This window comes from Lissotriton helveticus, chromosome 11 (assembly GCF_964261635.1).
Source record: "Lissotriton helveticus chromosome 11, aLisHel1.1, whole genome shotgun sequence".
Classification (NCBI taxonomy): domain Eukaryota; kingdom Metazoa; phylum Chordata; class Amphibia; order Caudata; family Salamandridae; genus Lissotriton; species Lissotriton helveticus.
In genome coordinates this window covers 64,732,758-64,752,011 of record NC_136072.1, presented here as the reverse complement: position 1 = coordinate 64,752,011, position 19,254 = coordinate 64,732,758, and the positions used below count along the sequence as shown (strand labels likewise).

Genomic DNA, 19,254 nt, shown 5'->3' with positions numbered 1-19,254 from the left:
CACATTCTCTGTTCCCTATTATCTAACGCTGTCCTCGGATTCTAGGATCTCTTCCACTTCTCTGCAGCACGAAGCCCAATTCAGTCAAGATTAATACAATACAGCATAGCAATGCAGCATAGTTCAAGTCTACAATATCCCTACTGCACACTGTAGCAATTCACAAACCACAACATCATTACAGCTATAAATTCATCCAACTTGCCAGTCACACTCAATAAGAAAGCTCAGCGAGACTGTCACAAGCAGACAATTGGTAGTCAACATTTGCTAGCCAACGCAGAAAGTATTCTAGGCACATTGCAATAAAACTTAGTAATTTTAAAACAAAATATAGCAATCAAACTTTCCAGCAAGGCAGAAGATTATGACACCCAAATGTGATACTTCTCTGTGGCCTAAATTGGTTATGAATTAAAATCATTTTTCCTTAGGGAATTGTTTAACATAAGGCATTAAATGTCGAATTTAGGCAGAGGAGTTAAGTTTTCAGAGGCGTAAGAGTTTAAGTTTGTTTAAGGCTTTCAGCTTACACATACGACACAAGACAGTCTTCGTTATTCAGTTTTAGGTATCTTTATTAGAGAGTTACAATTCGTCTTGGATTTAGAATTGTGTGCTTATGTTTAGATTAAGGATTTAATCTTAAAATTGTGCTTGGGAATTTAAAGTTCTATTTAAGAGATTTAGGGCCTGATCTATATGTTGGTGGGAAGGGAACTCCGTCGTGCAGTGACGGAGTTCCCTTCCCGCCAACATAGTGGTTCGTCCGCCTGGTCTATATGCGGACGGACCTTCAATTCAACCACTGGGAGACTAAACTGTCTCAGCTATAGCCAAACATCTCAGACGGCACTGCGGATTAAAGGCTGTCGGAGAAATGGTTATATGTTCGCCCAACCAATTAGGATAGATCGACATATAACCATTTTTTTACTGTCTTTCACTGCCAGGCAAATCCTGGTGGCGGGGGACAGTAAAATGCAAATAATGATTTTCCGCAATAGGAGGGAGATGACTGCTATGACGAGGAGAGCATTACTTTTTTTATATTATAAAAAGAAAATTTTGTTTCAGGATAGTAAATAAAAAAAGAACTCTTTGATACAGGGCGCCACTGCTGTTATGGCGGTTCCTGCCAATTCTTTTATAAATGACTGCCTGCTTGCTGGTCATTTATAAATTAAGCAGGTGGTCCCTTCGTCATGATGATGGTGTACTTTACTCCATCCCTATGGCGGAATGGCGGGCCGTCCATCTAAAATTAAGTCAGGGCCCAAGTTTGAGTACATAGCTGTGTATTTATCAATGTCAGTTTAAGCTTTTAGATTTATACTAAGGGGTTTTGTTCAGACCTCAGTCACATACATCTGTAGAAATACAGGACCATAACCAAGTATACCAACCACACCCTTCTGCAAAGTTTACACACCACAACCATGTATTTATTAATCACACAGGAAAGCTAATAAACTCCTGGGATATTCATGCCAGACAATCCTGTACAGATTATCAACACAAGTATCCCAGCTGCACAGCAAAATGCTGAAACCAAGTGTCCATGCCACACACTGTGGCAGACTTCAGACCCTACAACAAAGAACCCAAGTCACAAACTGCTACATAAACCAGTCTACGTAACGAAGAATCTCTGCCTTACACAGTGCTTATACACCACAAAAGAGAATATGAAGCACATAATGCAGTACAAGTCTCTTAGCCTTAGGCTGTTGTAGTTAACCTTTTGAATGCTATGGGGATTTTTCCCCTGTGCTGGAAAATCATGATCACCATTATTCATGACGAGCTGGGCTCGTCATGAGCGTAGCAGGAGGCTACTGCATGACGAGCCCAGCTCGTCATGAGCGTCGAAGGGGTTAACTGACGCCATTCTGGTTAATCCTGGTCAAAAACTGCAGCAGAACACAACTTACTATCCCAGCCCTAGAGAGCTTTCGAAATTACCACAATAATGTCTAAATCATTCACTGGTCTAATGCCCAAACAAGACAACCACATATCACAGCCCCACATAGCAGCAGACCATAGATTCCATACACAGGTATCTAAGGAACACAGAGCGATGGACCAGAAAGAGAAACCGATGCAACCGCTCTTGCGGATAAAAGAGGCCGAAGAACTTTATTAAACAAGCACTTACCTATGAAGGCATTGGGGATGGTGATCTTGAGCCACATCCTGTCCCGGACCTCAAGACCGGACTCGGTGGAGCGCATGGCCTTCACAATGGTGGCCATGTCACTGTGGATGGACAGGTGAAAGTCATCGAAGCCTGCAGATCAGAGTTAAGGGCAGAGGAAGGGAGGGAGGCAAGAGATGAAAGGGGGACCAGGGTAGCAGTTAGTGGGGGACAGGAGGCGAAAGGAGGGGATACGAAGATCAAGGGAGGAAATTGGGTTCAGGTTAGGGATTGTAGGGAGGAGGAAGAAATGTGCGACATGGAATTTAAATGAGTGTTCAAGGCATGAAGATGAAGACATCAAACAATCGAAGGGAACAATACATTCTAGAGCACAATTTAGGAACTGTGCCGCCATCTTGTAGGTGAGGGTTTCCAGAATGGAGCTTTTCATGTCCCTCCATTTAAACGTTTATAGTTGCTGCGGGTCTTCTCTAGGCCTGGGCGGAGTTCCGTGTGGCTTAAAAACTCCATTGTGCTCCGCAAGCAGCGGAGTGCAGGAAGTTGCGCTGATTTTTAGCACGGAGAGTTTGTCCCGTGCTGTAAAATCAGCACTAACGGCACCACATGCAGCACAAGAGGGCGCAGCTTCTTTCTGCCACTTGAGTTGATGTTCTACCCGAGTGGCAGCTTTTCACAATGCGAGCAGCACGTTTCTCACCACGAGCGCTAGCGACCTACCACGACCACCCGCATTGAGAAATCTCGTCAGGAAGTGATCTAGCGTGGATTTTCCTTGCTCACCTACTTAACGTTGTTGAGCCGCAAGAGAGGAAAAGCTTCGCTGAGTTTTTGGGATCCCTGTGCTCTACGTAGAGTTGGAAAATGTCCGCAACTTCCGCAAGTGGAGCGGAGTTTACTTCCCAAGCCTAGTCTTCTCTCTCCACTTTTAAGTCCATCTGACCAACATTCCAACAAACTATCACTAAACATTCTGAAATCAGTCTTTGTTCATTGCTGCAAACTTGATAAAAACTTTTTCTAACCACCCCATTCCTGCTGTAACCAGTGGCCTTAATGCTCACATCTACGTCACTTACCTTTAGTGACTCACATATTTCTCAGAACTGCTGTATAAACACTGCATTGTTCCATCTCTATAAAAAGCCTCCTGTGCAGCCCTCTCTTGCAACCAGTTTTGTCCTACGCTGTGCTAAACAAAAATTGATTAAAAAACTCACTGTGGGAGGAGGGAGTACACACCTGCACTAAAGAGATACCAGACAGTCCAGGCAGGCACCAATTCAATGTTCACACGTACTTTCAGTCGAGGAAACACACAGTTCCCATTTCCTAATGCTGAAAGTACATGTTCAGTAAAATTATGTATGCAACTATTCAGCATTTCCCTTTCTTTCAATACATGTATCAGTCTGTTTCTTTGGCCTTGTTTGGCTCTGAAAGAAGGAAACCATTGCTGAAACTAATGGCAATGAAACCTGCAGATGGGCTGTACACCAATTTTGCTTCCAATTAATTGCCACTTTTTCTCTATATTCTACTGTGGTCCCCACTGTGCCCATCTCCACCCTAATTCAACAACTAAGTCACTAACTGTGCCCGCTCCTCTCCATTGGGCCTCCACTGTCTCAACTAACACTCACCACTGCCACAGTTTATACATCACCACCGCCACAGTTCATGCAGCACCACCACCAAAGTTCATGTACCACCGCCTCCACAGTTCATGCAGCACCACCTCTACAGCTCATGCAGCATCACCCCCACCGTACATGTAACACCACGTACACAGCTCATGCAACACACCTCCACAGCTCATGCAGCACTACCTTCACAGCTAAGAGCAGCACCACCTCTACATCTCATGCAACACCACCTCCCCACCTCACGCAGTACTGCCTCTACAGCTCATGCAATACCACCTACACAGCCCACGCAGCATCACCTCCACAGCTCATGCAGCACTGCCTTTACAGCTCATGCAGCACCTCCTCCAAAGCTCAAGCAGCACTACCTCCACAGCCAAGAGCAGCACCACCTCTGCATCTCATGCAACACCACCTCCCCACCTCATGCAGTACCGCCTCTATAGCTCATGCAATACCACCTACACAGCCCACGCAGCATCACCTCCACAGCTCATGCAGCACTGCCTTTACAGCTCATGCAGCACCTCCTCCAAAGCTCAAGCAGCACTACCTCCACAGCCAAGAGCAGCACCACCTCTGCATCTCATGCAACACCACCTCCCCACCTCACGCAGTACCGCCTCTATAGCTCATGCAATACCACCTACACAGCCCACGCAGCATCACCTCCACAGCTCATGCAGCACTGCCTTTACAGCTCATGCAGCACCTCCTCCAAAACTCAAGCAGCACTACCTCCACAGCCAAGAGCAGCACCACCTCTGCATCTCATGCAACACCACCTCCCCACCTCACGCAGTACCGCCTCTATAGCTCATGCAATACCACCTACACAGCCCACGCAGTATCACCTCCACAGCTCATGCATCATCACCGCCACAGAGCAAACATCATCACCTCCACAAGAAAAACGCTCAGTGCATTTATCTCACCCCCTGGAAGACTTCTCCACATATCCACCTGCACTGAAAGACTGGTTCATGATTCAGTAACCTTCACTGGAAGAGTGACCCTACAACCATCAGCTGCTCTGCAGCACTGCTCCATGCATGCCCTACATCCTAAGGAAGAAGTCACCATGGGAGTACTGCCTATGATGCTATGCACCAATCATCTCCACTGCAACACCTCTCCATGCAGCCTCCACACGCACTGGAAGATCAATCCATGTATTTACCACCTCTACTGGACGACAAGTCTATTCAAGGATCACGCTCAAATACAATGCAACATGTCCCACCCAATGCACAAAAATATATCTTTTATGCAATCATCGTCGTCACCAAAAGAAAGCTTGATCCGTCTACCACTGCAACCACGAGTCTGTGCTGGGCATCAATCACCTGCACTTCCACAGAAATTGTCATCTACCATCACAATGATGAAACTACCATAGGCTAACTGGGAAAATCAAATTCAAAGATGTCGCTGCTAATACGCTGATGTCATTTATTTATCCACGGTCTACACTGGAGGTCCACTGCTTAAGCATACCACCTTCCACATTTTCCATTACTGCTGTCCATCTTTTTTTAACCGCTTAAACAGAATCCTTTATGTTATGGACTATTTTCTAACTGCACTAAGGGCTCAATTACGAGTTTGGTAGTGCACGGACCCCCAGACTAGTGGGGGTGCAGCAGTGGCGGTCTCCTGATCACCTTATTACGATTCGGGCGGTTGGACTGCCACAGCCTATCGCAGCCACCAGGGAACCACCATTCCCTGGCAGTGTTGCAGTGTTCAGAAGGCCGCAATATGCTTGGCAGGACCGCAGGGGTCCCGCCACCCATATTACGAGTCTCCTCTCCGCCGGCACGGTCATGGACGTTCCTCCTCCATGATCACTGTGGCGGAGAGGAAACAAAGGGGGCCCTACAGAACCCCCTGTGCCTTACCTGCATGTGGATGCACACAGGGGAACACTATATGTGCCCTCCTGTGTGCATGCACACCAGTCCATGCTGTGCAGGAACGGCTTTTGGTGTTCCCATTGGGGTGCCCATTTTCAGGGCACCGCCAGGGCAACGTAAAAAAAAAAAAAGCCAACCAGACAGGAGAAAATTCTTAATCTGACAGGCAGTCCAAGTACGGCTTTGGCAGTGCAGACTCGCCGCAGCACCGACAAAGTCATAATCAGGCCCTAAGTGTTGCCGCTAAGTGTTGCATGGCTATAGAAAATGTCAGCCTTGCCCAGAGGACGTCTCAACTTTCACATGTGTGATAGCTACAAGTCCTAGGGTTTCAGCTGCCTCACCTGAAGGACAGCCACAAGACGTATTCAGAAATGTATTGTTCCCCTAAGCAGCAGATAGCAGAGGTGAGAAGCCATGCTTTGGGGGAGCATGGGCAGCCCTGGCATGGAGCAAGCACTTACGTTCCATTTCTGGGATGGAGCTGGTGATGGAAGAGCTAGTGGAAGTGACTGTGCTCATGGAGGGGCTCATACCATACGCCGGATAGGTGTTGGTCATGGCTGCCGTGTGCGATACCCACGCCGCCGGATCGATTGGTCGTATAGGTTCACCTGATGAGGCAAGAACAGACAAGAGATTAACTCAGCACAGAAACGTTCTCACCAGATGCATACTGATCCTCCTGCACGGTAATCACCTGGAAATACAAGGATATCAGTTTCAGAGGATTATCATGGCTGATCCCATGACTTTATCGGAATGGTGAAGAGGAAACACAAACAACATTGCTTATCAACAGAAAGAGTGGCGCCATCGGGCTGGATCTCAAAAACATAACTTCCTTTCTTTCACAGGGATTTCTGGAAATGGCATTAGTACCACAGAAGAGAAATAAAGTGATAGAAGGCGACAAAGGGTCAATGAGAGAGGTCTAGAAAGAGGCCAAAAAGTGAGGAAGGAATGGGAGATGGTGTAAGATAAAAGAAGGGGTTAAAAATTTGAAACTGGGGAAAGGATTAGGTTAATATATATTGCAAGCCTGGCTACTGAGTAGGAGAGGACTGACAAGTGAAATAAGTCAAAAAAAGATTAGTAACATGGGAGGGTTGCGCCTATATGGCTGTTTACAGACAAGTTTCAAATTGGTTTGAAGGGACAGTGAGTGGGAATAGGAAAAGATATGTGGCAGCGGGGAGGAATAGAAATAGCTTCGCCATAATGAGGTTATGTTATGTTAAAATATTTACTAAGCGCACGTACACCAAGCGGTTTCATGGCGCAGAGGACAAAGGAGGTCTTCATGGAATCTCTTGAAAACTGCTCAAACAGTCCCATCAGCCGCCTAACAGCATCTCTCTCACTTATGGGTCTTGTCTCCATCTCCTGCCTTCCATAATTCTCTACCCCACTAGCTGCCTGGAGGCATGGCAGGTTCTGTCACCTGGAGGGGCCGGTTTCTGACCTGGATGGGGTGGGCATGTCCACAGCAACATGGAATCTGGTGTCGCTAGCTGCCAAATTAAATCAGACATGTTACATTTATTTATTTATTTATTTTTTTGTATAGCGCTAGAATCGACCCCCAAAGGGGTATCTCTGCGCTTCAGCTAAATATGGGTGGCGGAATAACTCCAATGAGTTATTAAGTAAGGAAAAGGATGGTCTTCAACTGCTTTCGGAATTGTAGATGGTCTGAACACTGCCTCAAGGGCAGCGGCAGTTCATTCCAATAACGAGGGCCAAGATGGGATAAGGCCTTTCCTCCTAATCTTGCTCTTCTTACTCGTGGCACCACAAGCAGAGATTTCGTGCTTGAGCGAAGTGATCTTGAAGGGGCATACAACATAAATTTCTCAGAGATGTAGAGGTCCTAAGTTAAGCAATGCCTTGTGGATGGTACAGCAGATTTTAAACTTGACTCTTTGACAGATAAGACCTCTGTGAGTAGACTTCTAATCTCTATATAGATCTTGTAGGCCTATACGTTTATATCAAGCGGTCTGTGTGTGTTCAACTACGTAGAAAATGTAGGACCATGTACTACTGAATACTGACCGTGGACCCACATCAAAGACCCCCAATGTTGTGCGCCTCCAGGAAAAGGCGACTGAGGTTTTGTTATGAGCGTGCCTGCTCCCCAAACTAAGGAAACATTTATAAGCACTCACCTGAGGTGAGAGGGGGAGAGGGTGCAGCACTGCTCGTGCCTTACAGTGAGGAGGGATATCAGACGGGAAGTCAAATTTGCAGACAAGATGGAATTTGAAAAGTAATTCAAATCTGGCGACTGAGAAGTCTAATGACTGAGGAAGGGCAGAACAATTGCAATGGATGGAAGCAGTGAATAAAGGGACTGTTGTGTGCCAGAGGAGGAAGCGATAAGTGCAGATAAGAGACACGTTTATTCAGTGCTGACCAACCTGGAGGGATGTAGTGAACAATGAGGGACGATACGTAAGAAGAATCTGTTAAACGAATGACAATGTACAAGTGTGCGCAGACGAGCAGCAGCGTGGAGCTTTAAACAAATGCCAATAGTGCAAACAAGTTGCCAAGTTGACGTCTGCACCTGGCAGATCAAGCATGTTATAAAGAAGGACTTTGCAGAGAGGGTCCGCATAACTCAAGCTTGTGCTGATGGAAAGAACTGCCGGATGTACAGGCAAAGCCGGGCAATGTCTGCATAAGGTACTCGTTGAAACAAAGAAACAAAAGAAATCAGCGCTCATCTTCAAGAAGATCACAGTGAGAAAGTAAAGAGTTGAATCTCAAGATGTTCAAAAGACGGTGAGTGGAATATAAGAGTGAGCCTTGCATTTATCCATGAAGGAACTCGTGTCAGTGCAAGCGGCTGGAATGGATATATGGATATATACAAATGATTGATTTATTGTCAGAATTTCCAAGAGGTGTACAGTGCAATTGGAACGCAGTGCATACCTTGCAGTGAACATGCCGTAGGTTACTGACGAATTTGCTAAGAGCGTTAAAGGGAAGTGGAGGAAACAATGGGGCAGCGGGGAGAGTTGGTGCGAAGGATCAGAGAATAATACTGTGAATGGGCTATAGGGGTACCAGTAAGGAAAACAAGAGACATTTGGTAGGAAGTAAGTACAGTAAGGTCAAAGGATTAGGTTTCTCAGGTATGAGAAATACGCCAAGCGTCTTGCAAAGGAGAGAGATGTTAAGTTGATATGTGACAAGTGGTGATATTTCCAAACAGGAGGTGAGTGCATTGCGGTTCTTTCAAGATTGGAACAATAAAATGTCAGATTTAGTAAGGCCAGAGGCTGGGAAAGTAGTGCAGGTAGGAATGCATTGTGGCTCCTACAAACTATTTGTTTGAGAGTTGTTGTGTGAGGTACAAACAGTATTATTCACAAATGGCAGCAGGAATTTCGACTGTGAAGTCGAGAGGTTCTCCATAGAGGAGCCACCGCTGGCAGGCCACTGTTGGAAGTAGAATGTTAATCGCTAAAAGGAAGGGATGGATAATGTGAAAAACACAGACATCCGAAAACCAGTAGCGCATCTTTTTAGAAGGTTGATCTGGCTTTCCTTCAGAACTGATCGTACTATAATGTTGTACAGTACTAGCCAGATAAAATTCACATCTGAAAATGGATAAACCTGAATCCCAAAATATAAATTCCTTCATTGATGCTGCCGTGTTTGGGTTTTTAACCCTTTGCATGCTCATGACGGCTCCCAGGCATCATGCGTCACGGTTGGCATGTGCGCATGACGGCCGTGAGCCGTCCGAATCCCGCCCGCAGTTTATTTCTCCCGCACAGCGAGGGAAATAAACCTGGGCGCAAGGGATCAATTTACAAAGCATCAACAAATAGAAATTGCACTTAAACCTGTAGGTTCCAGCAAGAGCGCTTTTCAAAGTATACACATCAGGTTTCACTTACTCCTGGGCAATGTGAAGCAGCCCCTTGGTGTGGGATCCCAGCACTTGGCCACCGTCAAGATGATAGGCCTGTTGAAAGAATGACAGTATTAAATAACTATAAAGCATAAGAGTCACACTGCTTCCAACTCTTGTAGTCTCTCCTCCTAAGAGTTCATCTATGCTTAGAATAGGACAACTCCAAAAACCATCAACAGCACACCAAGCAAACAACAGCAATCAAATCTAATCAATTCAGTCTAATTTGCCTGTCAATTAAATTGTGTGCTTTCCCTTCATCAACTACAGGGATCTGTTATCATTCCGAAACTGGCCCAGGAACTGCTAAAGTTCCCACTTCAAGTAAAACCATACAACTGCTCCCATTAAAAGGCACTTTGAGCTGCAGTCATCCTCACACCTTCCTGTATATCTCTTGCTCAACCCATCCCAGAGACATACTTCCAAGCCAGGGTGCCTGTGCAGCTGGGCCCAAGGTTGAGCAGGAGATGGAAGAACTGTGCTGGTGAGGTGTGATGGACTAAGGCGTACAGCAGTTACTACACAGATAACCTTTTCTTATACTTACTTCGCCCTTCCACGTATTTCAAGACATTAGGAATGGATCACTACGCGGTTGATACTTGGATATGGCAAGAGAACAAGCGTAAACTAGATTTCACTTTAAAAAAAAAAACTGTGTGGACCAGTTAGCCATTGGCCTACTACTGAGCATCAATATAAGAAAAGGCAAGGACAAAGTAAGGCTTATAGGAGCGACGTGGACTAGCCATGCCGGCTGTCCTGCATGTCAACTTTATTTGGGTCATCTTATTGTAAGCAATTAATGCTAAACACTTAAGGAAAGCAGCTAATACCAATGAGGCTCACAAGAAGTGACAAAGGAACATCCTGTAATTTCTGGATTTCATAGCACGGAGTCATTCACGAAAAGCCAACACTAGATATCCACTGTGAAAATGGAGGCACTTTCCTGTTTCTCTACGAGTTCGGGGGAGGGGGTCTTCTCTGGTAAATGAAGGAACTGATTTTCTTTCCCCAAAGCTACTGAAAGACTAAGTGTATGTAAGGCATGGCCATAAATAGGCAACAACCCCATGCCTGCATGCATCACTTCAGTTCCTGCTCTCCCCAATGGATCAACACCTTTGATTAAGTCCGAGAACAAGGCAGGTGGGTGTGTCCTTTAAACAAATCCAAGGGTTGGAGCCAAAGGACAAGGAGGACAACAGTCTCTGTAAGAAAGGGAATAACTTGTACAAACTGTTAGGGTTACTGCAGTGTCTCGCGTACCCTTATAAATTCAGACCCTTTGCCCATTTACAGCCACACTCAATCCTTTTTACAAGTGGGAGAATTCCCAAGCAAGAGTAAATCAACGGATATGAAACTTTACTCCAGTCCACATCAGTCAAAAACTTTCTTCAATATTGTTTGACCAAAGTAAGCACCTGCTCTAAAGCTGCATTCTCTTCATCGTGCTTAAAGAAAGTGTGATATGTAGGCCATGTGGCTGCCTTGCCGGTGATGTTGATCGGAATGTGCCTCTGAGAAGGTACTGTGGGTTGTCTGGATCCAAAACCATAGTATACCAATTTCGCAAGAGATAATAATTCAATTAATCCCGCACCTCTTGAGTTACAGAGGGCTACGTCCCATTAGGGCACTAGGCCAGAAACTGTTTGAGATGGGACTACATATTGTGCACTTTTTAAATTAGTCTAGTTTATATATCAGGCCCTATAACCACTTGAATTGTACTACTCAGAAAGGGAAAAGGTTGAATTGTCCTTTTTGCATTGCAGAGATTCAAACACATGGCCCACAGACCACACACAAATATGAAAAGTGAGGGCTCACTCAACTATTCTGTTGGATTCTGGGTTCTCTGCACTTTGTCAGTCTCCATTTACTGACCTCCTCTTTTTTGCTGGTTGGACCAGCCCTCCCCCTGATCCCTCACCACTATGTTTCTGCTTTCTTCCCACTCCAGGTTTTGCTTTAACCTCTAATGCCTGCAGGGTCCCATGCTGGCCCGCACTCCATCTGTTCCCACTCTGTTGCAGCTGCTTTCTTGTGCACACTCGCTTGCACCCAGTGATGTCTTCCATTTCGTAGAACCGACAAAGACTTGCAGGAGAAATAACAGAAGGCAGACTGGGAATTTATCTCTGGTGGGAATATTGAGTGAAGTCACAAGTCCCCTCTCATCTGAAGGGCCATTCACAGCAAGAGAGAATCAACAGAATTCAAAGCAGATGTAAAAACTGGCACAACAGAAAACAAAAGATAAAACAGCCACAGAGCATTTGTGGGAATGATTGTCCATTTCAAAAGTCAAATAACCAAACTGGGCTGGACCGAGTCAGCTTGGACAGACTTCTGGAAGTCTTGCAGCAATCAGTGTTTTTACTGGGCAGGATCTACAGGTCCAATTAGCTACAGGTTGGGATTTAATGCTTTAAAGTTCAGAAGTCATGGGCACAGAAGACTAAACCCCCTAACCCCTCCATCGAACTAGAAGCAGAAGTCTCCTGTTGTGATTGCAAAAGGTCAAAAAACAAACCTGGTGAAGCCATCTGAAAGTCACCAACTTCATTCAATGGACCAAGAACCCAAGAGGCTTGTAGACCCAACTGAGGGTAAGAAGGATGGGAGGCATGTGGTAACTGTCCCCCTGTCAATGCATTGTCTAACGAGGAAGGGTCCATCTACATTCAGCTCGTGAACAAGTAGGAGTGAGTCTCTGGTCTCCTCGTTAACAGGTAAACTTCTAGGGATCTCCACAGACTCAAATTCGATATGTGTGAACTTTAACTTAAACTTTCATCAATGTCGCATGTTCCAGTGATTTCAAGGACGGAATCTTTAAATGCAACCAGATATTCAGTGGCTGTGATTAAGGGCGAGCCTATTTGACTGATAGCAACGCGTTTCTCGCAAGGCCCCAGAGGATACTGTAGGCGTAACGTGGTATTTGATAGTGGTGTCATAGCTGTTGAGTTTTTTGGTTTGGAGGCAATTAATTATTTTTGTAAGTCTTTATTTATTCGATTCAAATTGCACATTACAAACAGTGTACCAATAACAATCCGGGTGAGTAAGATAGCAGCTCAGATCACGATTAAAACATGAGCATTGACATACAAAGGGACCACCAGTCACATAAAAGCTATATTGGGATCAGATGTAATGGGCAGTATTATCTACTCCCCCTGAAACCCCATCCCTCCTCTCCAAGCAATGGGTTTGGAGGCATTGATTAGACCAGTTCACGGGAATTAGTTAATTCATCACTGGTATTCCACTTGTCTCAGTGTTGCAGCCTGGGTCCACTGCAAAGACTGAGATATCTTTGTATCGGGCAGCATGGATTTGGGCTGCGGGAGTGTTAAAAATCACAAGCGGGCTCACAGTTTGCTTAATGTGTGGTAGTAAGAGAGCGCGTACTCTGTACGAGTTCATGAAATCAAACTAGTGGATATTCCTGAGCAGTCAGACTGGCTTATTGACCCATGTCCTCGTATGTGCTGTAAGTGGGTGTTGTTTAAAGCAAGCGGGTGTGCAGGTTTGTGTTATAGTTTTGCTGTCGTGGAGGAGTGAGTATGGTGCGTTATTGTATTGTGAGGGTTTACATATCCAGGATATAACGTTATATTTTTGAATAGTTGACCATGTGCATATACGTATTTGCTGGAAGAATTCAGGCCTGTTATAGCAGAAAACTGTGTGTGGTACTCTTGGCTGTGAAAATGATTATCCTGTATATTGACCACCAGTGGGTGAATTCTGAGGCTAAAGTGTGAGAGTAGACTTGCCACAATAAAATGCAAATGCTGAACTCTTTAGGAAATGGAGGAGTGAAGGCCAAGTAGCATCTTTTAGCACAGTACAGCCAAGCCAGATGAGACCAACCAGGAGGTTGCATATTTCTACCTTAAGCTGCCAGATCAAGGTCACCACTTCCAGAAGAACAACTAAGTTGAGGTAGATTTCAGATGTAACCTACAACACATTTAACTCTACTACCACAACTCTTCACCTACACTGACCGTTTTTAAATAAAGAAATTAATTTAACTATTTTAGATTTAATAATATTACTTAATCTATAAAACCCTTATCCTAATTCCAGTTCAAAATCAAATTCAATTTAGTTAATTTAAATAAATCACACAATCACCCTTAACCTAAACCGAATATCTTTTACCGAAATCCTTCATTAATTTACTTTTAAGTTAATAAAAATAGTCTTAACATAACCCTTGTAGAAACCTTAGCCCTTAATGAATAAAGGAATTTAATTTACGTATTTACACATAGTCTTTAATTATTTTAAATTTGTAGAATTTAAAAATGATACCCTAACTCAGTTAACTTGATTTAATTGGAAATTAATTATATAACTAATCTTAATTTATAGTTAAATTAGTAACCTTACTCTCGCCTTACAGAAGATCTTAACCTTTAATTAATTAAAATACAGGTATCCTTTACTTTATTCCTAAATTAGCTCACATCAAATTAAATACGTCACCCTATTCAATAATACATTCGAATAAAAATAAATGTAATAATATCATTAAAAATAACATTTATCTTTAAAAAAAATATCCTCAATTAAATTAAAATCTCTAAATTAAAATATTTGATATTGTGCTTAGATACATCCATGTACCTGAATATTCTAGTAGAAATTTTGAAGTGGAAGCCTTACTGTAGCTGCATCGATGAAGTTGAGGATCACTCAACCAGGAATATCTTGGGGGGGAAAGAGGAGAAGCACCCCGTAGTTTTGTACATCAAGATTTCCCGAAATTCCCATAAATTGAGCTCCTCAGACTTGCCTTCAGTTGAGACTAAAACAGAACATGGGTTATGCTGTAGACTACCGGGCGCATGTTGTCAATTGCGTCTGAATCCCTCCTAACGATTAAACTGTCATATGCGTCAGCACTCAATGTTATCCAAAGGGAAACTCATGGCTGCATACAAAATACCCAAAATTATTAAAATAGTTTTGAAGTGAATAAACCAAAATTTGAAAATGATGCTGTCTTGATGCGAGACCACAGTGTTATCCTATGGTAGTTCTGGTCAGGTGCACAGCTGTCAGGCAAGGGAATTGGTGCAACGGTGCAGGATCTCGGCTTTGCGAGGGTTGCGCTTGAGGTGGTTTTGTGTTGAATACCGCAGAGGGCTTCAGGTATTCCAAAAGGCACAAGAGAATAATGCACAATCCATAAAACCCTAAACTTGTTCCCAAATGTCCTGTATTTAATAGCCAGTTCAAGCAGGAGGTGTCTTAATCAGTCATGCAAGGAGGATCTCAAATTGCAATCTTTCTCCTGTGCCTTCCCAGGCAGGAGTTAACACTCAGCTTTCCATGAAACAAGATATCGCTGGCTGCTCTTGGCAGGGGCAGCTCTTACTGATAATCTGTTCGCGAGCCAGAGTGGCATTGAAGCCAGGCTAATTACACATGGAAAATGAGTCACTCTTTGTTGTCCCTCAGGTAATTTCTTCAGCCTGAAGCTCATCACTAAGAAGCACAATGAACACAGTCTACAAAAGAGACAAAGAAATAGAAATTGCAGGGCGATTCTTGATCGGATGAGTGGGCGGGCGTCTGAACCAAGCACAATAACAAATTTACTGGCATAAGGCGTCAAACACGTAAGAGGGATATGTTTAGGGCCCAGCGGTGAAACCGAGCACTCTCTGTATTAAGGACTGGCAGAATTATAACAAGCAATGTACATGACCCAACGATTAGATGTACAGAGATTCGAATGGCAAAGTTAGAACCTTTTGGCGACAATAGTTATGCTCAGCGCACTAAGCCCTCCATTACGAATTGCCCAGAACGGTATCCTTGAAGAACTATCTATTTGGGGAGCTCCATGTAGTCCAGTGTTCCAGGACCCAAGTTTTCCAAGTTCGCAAACATTAAACGTAGTTTTCTGTGCTCAGATTCACATCCAGAAAAAATGAGGAAAGTAGAGGGCCCTGGGAACTGTCGAAGGCAGAGCGGTAGAGGCTGGGAGGAATGGCAGAGCCCGGGTCCATGCCTACATATGGTGGCAACAGGCAAAGCTCCCCACCCCAAGGTAACCCCTCCAGAGGCCAATGCTTCTGTATGCTCAGGATGCCTTTCCTCACTCACTACCTAAAACCAGAGGTGGTGGTAAATATTGGTTTTAAATTCCCCAGAACTGGGAAATACGTGTGCAATAGGTTTTGATAAATATGGCAGGTTATTCCCCATTATAAGGAGTTCAAGTTGTAATCCGTGGTAACTCATAGGGAGATACTAGACAAAATTGCTCATTCTGACTGTTTTATTTCCCCAAGGAGTCCTTGGGGGTCTTATAATGGCCTAGTAAGGAGATGACAAGTGTGACCCAAACTACTTACACAGTATGAGTTTCTGCTCAGGAACAAGTTCTAGGTTAATGTCTGTTAGTGGGAGATTTAAGTGTCAAAAATGACAGGCAGTGTTGCTTCTTTATTGTAGGTTACTTTTCCCCTCCCCACGCCCAATCTACGTTGCTTCCCGCCTGTACCAGTTTTTCATAAAATATATATTTTTTTTAATGAGAGTTAGGATGCAAATTGCTGTCGGTCCCTTCACCTTAAAAAAAGTGCTTTCGTAATACTTCAATGTAATTTATTTTGTTGCTTCCTGAAAATTGTACCCACATCATTTTGATAGCCATGTATGACTGATGGTACATGCCTACAAGATGATGTGGCCAAACACGTCAGCGCACCTTTTATTTCTATGCTGTTATACTTAAGTCTCTTTATTTTTTTAACTTCCAAATCAATCTCAAGCTGGTAAAAAATAAAACAAAATTGGCACCTGCGTCATTTGGAGGCCCACATGTCTGATGGCGCATCAGCATGCCTAGATGATATAGCCGGCTGCCTCAACGTACCTTTATCTTAATATTACATGATTTTTTTTTTTTTTAACTATTGCCCATGCTACACAGCATTTTGCTGATGCTGCACAGCATTGCTAAAAGGCATTGCCCAAGTCGATAGGTTCCAAAGACGAGACTTATTGGTTTTGTCAATGCTTGGGCTATAATCCAGAGCATCTTTATGGCCTTTACAAATTAATGTTTTTGTATTTATCATGAGATTTGAGGCTTATAATCCTGGCTTTTTCTGTTCTCATTAAGGCTCTTCATGGTACAACAGTAAGAACTGGATTTTCTGCATGAATGCAACACATTCAAAGGAGTAAAGCTAAAGTATATTTGAAGAGCCTTGAGGCACCCCCCTCAAAGTCAGTTGTGTTTGCTGATTCATTGAGGGTGGCAGCGCCCTTTTTTCTTGCCCAACAGCGAAGCCCTGGGAGAAACATCCCTTGTTAGAAAAGGCTCTCTCCTGCCCGTGGACTCAGAACACGCCATCTTTTCGTGCGGGTACAAACGAAAACAAACCACATCTGTACTACAGGCAGATGCTAAATTTGAGAAGAGGAAGTATTATCAATAAAATAAATGACATTGAACTTTTCTACAGTCACTGCCAGCAGGGCTAGGCCAAGGGAAACACTCCCTGGCAGGCCAATACAAAGCTTGGCATTGACTGAATGGGGGAGTAGAGAGGCTAAATTAAGAGCCAACACCTGTATGGACTACTTGCAAATGATAGTAAGAATATGAAAGAACATGTGGGCTCTGGCTTGGTGAGGGTGACCGGGGGTGCCCCCTCTGTCGCGGGGGGCCACGGTGCTTGTGACGAGCCCAGCTCGTCATGAGTCACAGTAGAGCTGTGCTCATGACGAGCTAGGCTCGTCACGACTCCGCCCACTGATTAATTCTCCCGCACAGGCAGGGAATCAATCGCGCGTGGGCGGACCCCGGCAGTAATGACGAGCCCGGCTCGTCATGAGCACAGCTCTACTGTGACTCATGAAGAGGTTAAAGGATACAACCCCACACAGGCTGCCGAGCTTCATTATCGGGGTTGCACCTTTGTCACCACAACACTGGAGCACGGTAGTTTCACCAGAACTCTTGGAGTCTTTTTTTGTTAGCGAAGGGAAATTAGGGTTTCACCATGGAAACATTAAAACTGCATTATGATGATAAAAAGAATCAATTTTATGAATGTGCTATTTGCTACCCTTCCTTATGCAAGGTTAACATCAACTGTGGGGTGGGAGAAGAATAGATACTATTATGGTTTCTTCCCCACCACCATATTAAGGGTAACATGTGAGGACTTATGAAAAGACAAGCAGCTGTGCTTTGTACCAAATGCAGTTAATGCAGAAGCATTGCACAGGAAGCCAAATATATTGAGTAACTAAAACCTAATCTCACGTGATCAACAGCATGGCACGCGAGGTAAGCATATAAATCAATGAAAAATCTTTAGATGGCAACATGAACTGGGGCATTGTGGGTGTACATCTGATGTCATAAGGAGGTGGATATACCCACCAAGTAGTTGACACAAGGGCGGACGGATTGGGGGGGGGAGAAAAATAGGGATAATTCTGGATCAAACCACTAGACGGCGGAATAATGCACAGCATGTGAATCCAGAAACGACTGATGCTGTAAAATCAAGTGGTCCAGAGGTTCAAACATTCTACTAGAAGGCCTGCTGTCACACTTGAATACACAGCACATGAACAACAGATAAGATGCCAAAATGTGTAGTCTGCGAGCTACAAAGATCTTATGCGAGGCATTGAAAAATATTACTTTTGTCAAACTTACAAAATTGATTAGGAAACAATTTCCGTATAAACCCGATCAGTGAACAGTTTCTGTGTCACATAGTACGGTAAAGTGTGAATTGGGCCAAAGTACAGAGTGCAGCATTTGACACAATACAAGATGTGAACAGGTGCGACAGTAGTTAGCCAGGAAGGAAAGTAGGCAGAACAAAGCTTGAAGCACTTTGCATTAGTGTATAGTTTCTTAGAACCCACAGGGTGATGCGGCTTGCGGTGTGTGGCAGGGTACATTGTCTGACTGGTGGTGTACAGATTACAGTGAGGTCAACAGAACCACGTGGAGTACAGGGTGCAATGTAGGCAAGGCACAGGTCTTACCCAGGCTTGTGGACAATCTCTCGCAGGACTCGCACCGCATCGTCATTGCTCATGTTCTCAAAGTTGACATCGTTTACCTGCAGAAGAGGAGGAGACAGCATTTAGTACTCAATTATCATTGCATTCAGCATCACTCGGCGAGTAGGGGCACCAAATTCTCTGAGACGATCAATGTCCATAATGAGTATACAGCTTTCTCGTGAATCAGCTGATTGGGTGCAGACCTTGATGTTGGTGGTCTCCATGGCAAATGTCAGAATTATTATCAATGTTAGTGTAATGAAGAATGCCACATACATCAAGCTTCAAGGTGCATTAGAGGCAACCACAAAGGCAAAACAAATACAAGAAAACAATATATTCAACATGACCCTGGGTGAAACAAATACTACTTAACTACGTCTGAGAGGGGCACTTCTCTTGCTTTCAGATAACACGTTCAATGAGGACCTCAATTACGTTTCCGGATCTCGGTCTTTGTGTTTAGTATGAAGCACATCTTTCTGTCTGGGTATATTATATTATGAAAAT

General features: G+C 44.1%; 1 protein-coding gene across 2 annotated transcripts in view; it reads right to left on the bottom strand.

The window, feature by feature from the left end:
* Positions 1–19,254, bottom strand: part of DVL3 (dishevelled segment polarity protein 3) — a 449,584-nt gene that overhangs the window by 6,880 nt on the left and 423,450 nt on the right. For both annotated transcript variants that reach the window (XM_078667336.1, XM_078667337.1), the window contains 4 exons: positions 18,724–18,800; positions 9,644–9,711; positions 6,188–6,337; positions 2,162–2,293 (listed from right to left, as the gene is read on the bottom strand). In XM_078667336.1, the coding sequence (XP_078523462.1) occupies positions 2,162–2,293; positions 6,188–6,337; positions 9,644–9,711; positions 18,724–18,800 (427 nt within the window). The remainder of the gene's footprint in view (positions 1–2,161; positions 2,294–6,187; positions 6,338–9,643; positions 9,712–18,723; positions 18,801–19,254) is intronic.